The 11215-nt window shown below is 41.2% G+C and overlaps 1 protein-coding gene across 1 annotated transcript in view; it reads left to right on the plus strand.

The window, feature by feature from the left end:
• spp1 (secreted phosphoprotein 1) overlaps nucleotides 1-1743 on the plus strand; it is a 7355-nt gene extending 5612 nt beyond the window's left edge. The window contains exons 7-8 of the mRNA XM_080018081.1: nucleotides 1-271; nucleotides 469-1743. The exon at nucleotides 1-271 is cut by the window's left edge and continues 56 nt beyond it. Of these exons, the coding sequence (XP_079874207.1) occupies nucleotides 1-271; nucleotides 469-882 (685 nt within the window). The 3' untranslated portion in view covers nucleotides 883-1743. The remainder of the gene's footprint in view (nucleotides 272-468) is intronic.
• Nucleotides 1744-11215: the final 9472 nt, after the last annotated feature.

Here is an 11215-nt window from a genome sequence, read left to right on the forward strand (position 1 = left end):
TTCCCCGGTCACCGTGACGACGGTGGTGGCCACTGAGGAGCCCACGGTAACCATGGAAGCCACCGCCGAGCCACCGATCACCGCCACCGTGGTGACGGACCAGGGGCGGGGCGACAGCCTGGGCAGTTACCCTAGCGACTACAAGTCGGCCATGTACGTGGAGGAGAAGTCCTACCACAAGGGGGCGTCGCCCTACAAATCCTACGACAGGAAGATGCCCAACGACGTCGCCGATGGCAACGAGGTGGAGAAGAGCCTCAAGGTGTACAAGGTACAGTGTGTTCCAAGGGGAGCGACTTGCCGAGCTCGTGTGAAGTTTAAATAATAAACCTCATCTGATTTACATGACACCTTGTCTGATCTGATCAAATCAGATCTAGTATCTAGTATTACAGTATAGTTTAGTAATATAAATAGTACCTAATCTAATATAATCTTCTTTAATCTTTAATCTGATCTTAATCTCAGGCCCTGCATGTCCATGCCGACCTCCTGGAGGAGGACACCAGCACCCCGGAGGTCGAGAGCCAGGGCTTGGACACCACCTCCTCCTCCTCCTCGTCCCAAGACCAGGACGCCAGTCTCCGCCAGGCGAGCGCAAGCATTAGTGATAGCTCCAGTGTGAGCGGTTCCACCGCCAGCGAGAGCGGGAGCTCCAGCAACACCCAAGAGGAAGGGGAGGAGAGCACTAGCGCCGCTAGCGATAGCACCAGCGCTAGCCAAGAGTCCGAAGATGAGGAGAGCCAGAGCAGCGAGGAGGCTAAAGCTACGGCGACGCCAGGAGCCGCAGACGCCGACGACTCGGATGAGACCGATAGTTTGGAGAGCGAGGAGGCGGCGGCTGCGGGCACCGAGGCCCCGGCGGTCGTCACGGCTAAATAAACCCCGCCCCCACGTCCAAAGATCTCCTTTCTAAAAGTGTTTCCGGTTTGTTCCACTCGTTCACGACGGACGACTCTTAAATGTGTAGAGTTCATCTCTTAAAGCTCATTTCGTAGCAGGAATCAAACTTGTTGTTCCCTCATTTACTCCGCCGTGAAACCTCGATATTAAATATTGCCGTTCCAGGTATAATCCTTCCATGACTTGTACCGTCGCATATGCACATCTCACACGACTCGCTAAACAGCGCCGCCCGCAGGCCTGTCTCTGCCACTGCGCAAAGTAGCGATCATCAGGAATTGACCATTTTAGGAATGATCTTTGATCTTTGTTTTCGTATGTTACTAGAAGCAAATAACGCTCAGCGTTGGAAAGTGGGTCCATGGGTCGTGGCGGGAATTGGTTGACCTAATGACCTTTGACCTCATGACCTTCGCCACTCCACCCCCTCCCCTCTGTTATTCCCGGGGCCGAGGGGTCAAAACCGAACAACTATGGTTTTGGTCCTGATAATCCAGGCTTTCAGTAAAAACATGTATTCCTTCATAAGTACCTTGTGTCAAATGACGAGTTTTGACCTTTTTTTTTCCTTTTGCTGAAATCTTTGATTCTTGTCGCCGCAATTTGATCGTAAGTTAAAACTTGAAAGCGGACGATACGTCGCGCAGTTCGCCTTCTGTCGTGGCTCCAGCTCTTTCTTCACCGAAGACGCCGAGATGCGAGACGGACAGAAAAACAACACACACTCAGGATCTTATTCAAATATAAATATATAAATACTACCTGCAACCATTCCTGTTCATTTTGTACAATTCCTTCTCACGCTCTGTGTCGTGTTTTACTGTAATGTATCATACTATTCTGAACCGTTTTGCAAAAAATAACTAATAAAGTTACTTTTCATTAAAAGATGAAGGTGTTTGTTCATAATTGCTGTGTGCATGTGGTTCTGGGGTTAGCCGCATGCTAGTTCCCTGGCGTGGCCACACCCAACGTTTCCAAGTGTCCAGTCAGCAATCACTGTCACCAGAACACGTTTTAAATCCAATTCTGAAAGTATTAAGAATTTTGAATAGAATATTTAAAATATTTTGGGTGATGCAAAAGTCTCCATTGTGTTAATTGCGTGTACCGTGTCTATCTGTTCATTTCTATGTAACGACTTTATTTTATTTTATGTCTTTTGAAGCAGGCAACAGATCGCCGCTAGATACTTTACTTACATCTAAAAACATAATGAAAAACATAAAACAACATGAAAATCAAACCAAGCGCAAAATATATTGACATGCCCTGCCCTCTGCTGGCCTGAAAGGTGCATGACAGCCACTCCAAGGAATAAAACCTGACGCTGAAAACCTGGAAGCATTTAGATCGAGTGACTTGGAAGGCACGACTCCCCCAAAGGAGTCATTCTGCCTGCGACTACTGTCATTACATAATATCTTAATTATATCTGTAATATTCACTGGAAACAGAGACGGCCATGATCTCTTTTCTAGTGATGCAGGACCATCTGGTGGCCAATCCGTGTTACTACCACCTTTAACTTGAAGATTATTGTTATCATGAGATCGACAGATCAATCCATGTACATATTCATGAAAACATCTTCATTCGATAAATACCAGCTTCTTTATTTTCACTAAAGGGGAGCTATGATGTTCCTGTCCAACAAGTTAATATACGTCTTTGAGGTCCCAAATCATGTTTTTGAAGTTTTTGCCGAAAATACAACTTAGACGATATATTCTAGTCTTTCAACATGACTCTAAATCTATCCTGTTCCAGGACGCCCTCTTTCAGTGGGCGGAGCCCCCCTCCCGAGGCCCCCAGCTCTGTCAGCCAACGGGGTTTGAGCTTGACTTCTGGGGTCTGTTGTATTTATCTGTAAACTTTCCCTGTTTTCACCAAAATGTGCTTCTGAATAGATTCAATGTGAGAAATAATCAATCCAGTCGCTGAATCTTAAACATATTAGATTTACAAGATATAATTTAAAAGTTAGCTCCCACTTGAGGGAGGGAAGGTCTCTGCTACACTCTGTTGCACCGCCCGGGACACGGCCCGGGACACCGCCCAGGACACCGCACCGGGACACTGCACCTAGACACCGCCTGGGACACCGCACCTGGACACCGCCCGGGACACTGCACCTGGATACCTCCCGGGACACCGCACCTGGACACCGCCCGGGACACAGCACCTGGACACCGCCCGGGACACCGCACCTGGACCACGCCCGTGACACCGCACCTGGACACCGCATGGGACACCGCCCGGGACACTGCACCTCAACACTGCCCGGGACACCGCACCTGGACCACGCCTGGGACACCGCCCGGGACACCGCACTTGGACACCGCATGGGACACCGCCCGGGACACCGCACCTGGACACCGCACCTGGACACCGCCCGGGACACCGCACCTGGACCACGCCTGGGACACCGACCGGGACACTGCACCTGGACACCACCCGGGACACCACACGGGACACCACAAGCGACACATACATAAAAAGTAAAGCGTATATATGCAGTATATACACAGTATATCAACATATATATACTTTATATACTGTAAATATATAGTATATATACACTGTATATACTGTATATTGTTTTTTTCATGCGTTTATTGTATATAAACGCATGTTTCCTATTAAAACGGTTGTGTTTTCTGTTAATGTGGTTGTGTTTTCTGTTAATGCAGTTGAGTTTTCTGTTAATGTGTTTGTATTTTCTGTTAATGCAGTTGAGTTTTCTGTTAATGTGGTTTTGTTTCCCGTTAATGTATTTGTGTTTTCTGTCAATGTGTTTGTGTTTTCTGTTAGTGCATTTGTGTTTCTGTTGATGGGTTTGTGTTTCCTATTAATATCTTGGTGTTTTCTGTTAATGTGGTTGTGTTTCCTATTAATACGTTTGTGTTTTCTGTTAATATGTTTGTGTTTACTGTTAATAGGGTTTTTTTCTGTTAATGCATTTGTGTTTTCTATTGATGGGTTTGTGTTTCCTATTCATACCTTGGTGTTTTCTGTTAATGTGGTTTTGTTTCCTGTTAATGTTTTGGTGTTTTCTATTAATGCCGTTGTGTTTTGTGTTAATGTGGTTGTGTTTCCTATGAATACTTTAGTGTTTTCTGTTAATACGGTTGTGTTTTCTGTTAATGTGGTTGTGTTTTCTGTTAATGGAGTTGAATTTTCTGTTAATGTGGTTGTGTTTTCTGTTAATGGGTTTGTGTTTCCTATTAATACGTTTGTGTTTTCTGTTAATACGGTTGTGTTTTATGTAATGTGTTTGTATTTTCTGCTGATGGGTTTTTGTTTCCTATTAATACCTTGGTGTTTTCTATTAATGTGGTTGTGTTTTCTGTTATGCGTTTGTGTTTTCTGTTAATGCAATTGAGTTGTCTGTTAATGTGGTTTGTCTTCTGTGAATGTGTATTTGTTTTCTGTTAATGGGTTTGTTTTTTCTACTAATAAGTGTGTGATTTCTGTTAATGTGGTTTTGTTTCCTGTTAATGTGTTTGTGTTTTCTGTTAATGCGGTTGTGTTTTATGTTTATGTGGTTGTCTTTCCTATAAATAGGTTCATGTTTACTGTTAATTTGGTTGTGTTTTCTGTCAATGAGTTTGTGTTTTCTATTGATGGGTTTGTGTTTCCTTTTGATACATTTATGTTTTCTGTTAATGTGGTTGTGTTTTCTGTTAATGCATTTGTGTTTCCTGTTAATGCGGTTGTGTTTTCGGTTAATGCAGTTTTGTTTTCTGTTAATGTGTTTGTTTTCTGTGAAGGTGGGTTTCCTTTAAAGGGACCTCCATATTCCATGTGATGTGCAGTCACAATGTGAAATCGCTTTGATAGAGTTCAACCTTTAAATCGTACTACTTTTACACACACACGGACACAACATTGTGGAGGGAGCGCATACCAATGTACTACAACGAAGAAGTTATGCTGACGTCACTTCTGTAAACACGAGGATCCTTTGGTTTCACTTGTCTGTAAAAACTTTAATCTCTGTTTCATCTCTGTGAAGATCTAAATCATATTGCGGACCCAAATTTGACCAGTGCAATAGATCCAAGTGTGTGTAAGCAGCGCGTACAGGCTCTCAGAGTGTAGCTGGCGTAGGGGCGGGGTTAGCCAACATAATAACTCCAAGAACTTAGAAGATATTTGGCATATGCACATATGCCAAATATGCCAAATATATATATATATATATATATATATATATATATATATACATATATATATATATATATATATATATAAAATGACACACCGAGGTTGATATAAAATTATTCATATTATTGAAAAACATTTTGTTGTGATGGCCATACTTTTAAACTCCTAAGTAATTCCACTTTTAGAAAACATGTATTTTCTTACTGTTAAAAAAAGCCTTTTTAAAAACAAAAGATGTAAAGACGTTGTGTGTCGATGATGCTGTTCAACATTCCCTCAACACACAACAACAATGCAGAGATCGCCCCATTCAGCAGGGTGTCAAGTCCCCATTCAGCAGGATGTCATGTGGCAATGTGATAAGTAGCCGTGCGGCTTTGTTGGTCCTCCAACCCATTCTGGGAGCTGGCTGAATGAAGCCAGTGCGGGGGAAAACTTTGCAGGTGATTATCTCAGAATCACAGTTGGCCAGACCCTTGTTATTAACAAGTCATAGCTTTAAAAATACTTGATTGATTTGCACATGTCAGACCTTGTTTTGAAGCTCTGATTCTTCACTTCCAGAGGTGAAAAAAAAAGTCAAAAGCCACCAAATGTACCTCAAGTCTGAGGTGGGTCACAAATGTCAAAAATGAAATTTAATTTCAAAATATTAATATAAATGTATAATATTCAAAACAAAATCCTTCTGATATTGTGTATAAATTCAGTTTAATTTGAATAATACATGAAATAAAAGCCCATTTATGCATCTCCTCTTCTTTCCGTGACAGGACCGTGCGTGGTCTGAGGGGGCGTGGTCATTTCCGTCATTGATGGGTTTGTGGCTGTCGTCGTCTCCGTAGCAACGGTTGTCAAGGCAGGAGCAGGAGTGGCCAGGTTCTCCTCAGAGGATTCCGAAGAGCCGGAATAGTCAGAGGAGTCGGAGGAGTCGGTGGAGTGGGAGAAGTCGGAAGACTCCGAGGATTGGTCGGACTTGAGAAAGTCGTAGAGTTCCTTGACGTCCCAGGCCTTGGAAGGATTCCACCGAAAGATCCTAAAGACTCCGTTGGGAATGGCGGGAATGTCGGCCATGTTGGCATCATTATATCGCGGCCAGCCAACCTGTCGAGGGAATTGAAGATGATTCGATAAGATGAAAAAAAAAATGAAAGAAATGTAGACATTGATTAAATCATTTATTGATAAATAATGAAAATAATATGAATTTAAAAAGTAATGATTTAATAGTAATATATATATATACATATGTAATACATATTATATCAATAATATGTATTACATGAAATAATTACAGATGAACGTGTTCGGCTGTGGTCAGTTAAAAGGTTTAGTTTACTGGTTTACTGGTTTAGTTTACTGATTTAGTTTACTGGTTTAAGGGTTTACTGGTTTAGTTTACTGATTTAGTTTACTGGTTTAGTTTACCAGTTTAGTTGACTGGTTTATTTACTGGTTTGGCTTACTGGTTTACTGGTTTAGTTGACTGGTTTGATTTACTGGTTTAGTTGACTGGTTTGATTTACTGGTTTAGTTAACTGGTTTACTGGTTTAGTTGACTGGTTGAGTTGACTGGTTTAGCTGACTGGATCTGTTTAATAGTTTAGTTTACTGGTTTAGTTTACGTGATTGCTGGTTAAGTTCACTTGTTTAGTTGACTGGTTTAGTTGACTGGTTTAGCTGACTGGATTAGTTTAATAGTTTTGTTTACTGGTTTAGTTTACTTGTTTGCTGATTTAGTTGACTTGTTTAGTTGACTTGTTTAGTTTACTGGTTTAGCTGACTTGTTTAGCTGACTGGTTTGCTGGTTTAGTTTACTTGTTTGTTGCTTTAGTTGACTTGTTTAGTTTACTGGTTTAGCTGACTGGTTTAGTTTAGTAGTTTGCTGGTTTAGTTGACTTGTTAAGTTTAATTGTTTCGTTTACTGGTTTAGTTAACTGGTTTGCTGGTTGTGTTTACTGGTTTAGTTTACTGGATTATTTTCCTGGTTTAGTTTCCTGGTTCATACTGGTTTAGTTTACTGGTTTGCTGGTTTAGTTTACTTGTTTAGTTTACTGGTTTGCTGGTTTAGTTTATTTGTTTAGTTTACTGGTTTAGTTTACTGGTTTAAGTGACTGGATTCGTTTACTGGTTTACTGGTATAATTGACTGGTTTAGTTGACTGGTTTCGTTGACTAGATTTGTTTACTGATTTCGTTTACTTGTTTAGTTTACTGGTTTACTGGTATAATTGACTGGTTTAGTAGACTGGTTTAGTTTACTGGTTTACTTGTTTATTTTACCGGTTAAGTTTACTTGTTTATTTTACTGGTTTAGTTTACTGGATTCATTTACTGGTTTACTGGTATAATTGACAGATTCAGTAGACTGGTTTAGTTTACAGGTTAAGTTAACTGGTTTAGTTGACTGGATTAGATTACTGGTTTAGTTTGCTTGTTTGCTGGTTTAGTTTAATGGTTTGGTTTACTCGTTTGCTGGTTTAGTTTGCTGGTTTACTGGTTTAGTTTACTTGTTTATTTAACTGGTTGAGTTTACTTGTTTATTTTACTGGTTTAGTTTACTTGTTTATTTTACTGGTTAAGTTGACTGGATTCATTTACTGGTTTACTGGTATAATTTACTGGTTTAGTAGACTGGTTTAGTTTACTAGTTTAGTTGACTGGATTAGTTTACTGGTTTAGTTTACTTGTTTGCTGGTTTAGTTTACTGGTTTGGTTTACTCGTTTGCTGGTTTGGTTTACTCGCTTGCTGGTTTGGTTTACTTGTTTATTTTACTGGTTTACTTTACTCGTTTGCTGGTTTAGTTTGCTGGTTTACTGGTTTAGTTTACTTGTTTATTTTACTGGTTTAGTTTCCTTGTTTATTTTACTGGTTTGGTTTGCTGGTTTGCTGGTTTGGTTTACTGGATTTGTTTGCTGGTTTAGTTTAGTGGATTAGTTTAATGGTTGAGTTTTCTAGTTTAGTTTTCTGGATTAGTAGAATGGTTTACTTTACTGGTTTAGCTTACTGGTTTGGCGGAGGCCATGGACAGGAAGAGGAAAACGAGGGCGGACGTCAGAAGCTCCATCTCTCAGTGGTCGATTTGTCTGAAGCTGTAAACACAAATAAACAGAACGAAGATAAGAATGAAAAGAGTGAAAATGAAATTAAACTCGAGAGAGAATAAGACGAGATAGAGCGCATACAAAGCTAGCAACAAAGAACAGAAATCCAGTTGAAATAGAGTGAAATCGAGCAAATATACCGTTGAAATAGAACCAAAATACAGTTGAATTCGAGGGAAAATACATTTGAAATACAGTGAAAATACAGTTGAGATTGAGCGAAATAGAGTGAAAATACAATTTAAGTAGAGCTAAAATAGAGTTGAAATAAAGCGAAATAGAGTGAAAATACAATTGAAGTAGAGCTAAAATACAGATGAAATAGAGTGGAAATACAGTTGAAGAAGAGGGAAAATACTGTTGAAATAGAGCAAAATAGAGAGAAAATACAGTTGATATAAGGTGAAAAGCCAGTTGAAATAGAGTGAAAATAAATTTGAAATAGAGCAAAAAAACAGTTGAAATAGAGGGAAAATACAGTTGAAATAGAGCTTAATAGAGGAAAAATATAGTTCATAAAGAGTGAAAAATTCAGTTGATATACAGCGAAATAGAGGTAAAAGTTTAATTAGGGCCAAAACGTAATTGTAAAAAAGCAAAATTGAATGAAAATACAGTTGAAACAGAGTGAAATAGAGAGAAAATACAGCTAGCAATATAGCAAAAATACTGTTGAAATCAAGCAATATAGAGCATACATTTTTATAAGCAACAAATCAATCAAATTATTAACTTAACAACCAAGCAATAAAAATATAAAGTACAATACTAAAAACATGTCATAAAGTAAATGAAGGATATATAAGATAGTAGAGTGTAGAATATAGATCTTGATAGAAGTGTGCTCTATCTTACTGTACCTGCTGGTGGCTCTAGGATCGGCTGTGATGTCCGCATCGGCTGGGGTTTGGCTGGAGATATTCTCCTGGTTTCGGGGGCGGGGCTTAGTGGTTGTTAGGCAACAAGGGGGAAGTGGAGGGTGGGCCTGCCTGTCAATCAAATCTAAATAGAGACTGTTGAGGACAGTGGTAAAACACTACATTTAGACAGACAGACAGACAGACAGACAGACAGACAGACAGATAGACAGACAGATAGATAGATAGATAGATAGATAGATAATAGATAGATAGATAGATAGATAGATAGATAGATAGATAGATAGACAGATAGATAGATAGATAGATAGATAGATAGATAGATAGATGATAGATAGATAGATAGATATAGATAGACAGGAAGTGATGTCATCATGTGGTTTCTTGGAAGCGTCTAGTGGAATGTTACAGTGGGAGGATGTGGTGTGTGTGTGTGTGGTTGGTATTATATCGTAACTTCCGAGCAGCAGAACAAGCCCTGAGTCCCCCCCTGAGGCATGGCCATCACAGGGCGTGTCTGGGGCCGTGACAGAGGGCGTGGCTGAGCTGGCTAGTTATATGTTGTTCTAGATAACTAGTATGTTTGTTTTATAACTAGTATGTCTAGTTTTATCACTAGTATGTGTTGTTTTACAACTAGTATATCTAGTTTTATAACCAGTATGTCTCGTTATATATATCATAGTATGTCTAGTTTTATAACTAGTATGTGTTGTTTTACAACTAGTATGTCTAGTTTTATAACTAGTTTGTCTAGTTTTATAACTAGTATGTCTAGTTGTATAACTAGTATGGTTTGTTTTATAACTAGTATGTCTTGTTTTATAAGTAGTATGTTTTGTTTTATAAGTAGTATGTCTAGTTTTATAAGTAGTATGACTAGTTGTATAACTAGTATGACTAGTTGTATAACTAGTATGTATGTATAGGTATATATTCAAAGAGTTGATCATGTGCATTTTTCTCTCACACTCCCTCATTTTGTTGTTACTGAGAGTTGAACTGTCTTTTCGGATTTTGGCGGTGGACTCTGGCTTGGCTAGCGCTTGGCTAACGCTAGCTAGCCTGTTAGCCTAGCATATTGCTAACTATGCCGGCATCGCTGTCTATCTCCACTGGCTGTGGGAACTGTTTGCGCCTGGTCGACAGACTCAGCGCTCTAGAGAAGTCGGTCTCCGAAGACGTCCACAGCTTGCGTGAGGACGTGAAGAAGAAGCATCAACTGTTTGTGCGTCTGACCTCCATTGCTAGCGCTCAGGCTACGCACATCTCCTGCTCCATGTCCTCCGCTGTGATCGGACCGGACTTAGACTCCACTCTCCCGTGGCCCGGATCCATCTGACGCTCCGCTGGCTGTGACAGAGGAGCCGTGGCCCAAGTCCCGTACCTGCTCCACTAGAGAGCCTTGGACCCTGGCGGCGAGCCGTGGCTAGCGTTGCGTGCGCTCCTTGCGCCGCTCTATGCAGGAGACTCTCCGGCTGGAGAACAGATTCCAAGCCCTGGAGCCCACGGTCGACGCCAGAGATGTGCGGGAATTCCCTCCTGTGGGGGGGGGGGGGGGGGGGTTGCTCATAGTCCACCATGGCATCGAGGCACCAAGACGGTCTCTACTGCCGCCGGCCTCGTTTCCACTGCCGCCAGACTATCCATTTACATTTACATTTACATTTAGTCATTTAGCAGACGCTTTTATCCAAAGCGACTTACAAGGGAGAATAACATTCAAGCTACATTGCGACAGAGATTAGTGTAACAACAACATTCGTGTAACAATAAATACTGCAAGGTGGTGCTAAGTAATTGTAGGTTAGGACAGGAGGTACTCACTGAAGAGCTGGGTCTTCAGGTGCTTCTTAAAGACAGAGGGAGGTCCCCGCTCTGGTCATTTTTGGCAGCTCGTTCCACCAACGTGGAACTACAAATGAGAATAGCCTGGATTGCCGTGGCTGTATGGCCGGCAGAGCCAGGCGACGCTCATTTGACAAGCGCAGCATCCGGGGGGCAACATGTGCTCTTACAAGAGCATTTAAGTAGGCGGGAGCATTCCCAGCAATCACTCTGTAGGCCAGCATAAGAGACTTGAACTTGATGCGGGCGGCTACAGGTAACCAAGCGGCTACAGGTAACCAAGCAGCTACAGGTAACCAGTGGAGCTCGATG

This window comes from Zeus faber (assembly GCF_960531495.2).
Source record: "Zeus faber genome assembly, chromosome: 17".
NCBI classification, from domain to species: Eukaryota; Metazoa; Chordata; class Actinopteri; order Zeiformes; family Zeidae; genus Zeus; species Zeus faber.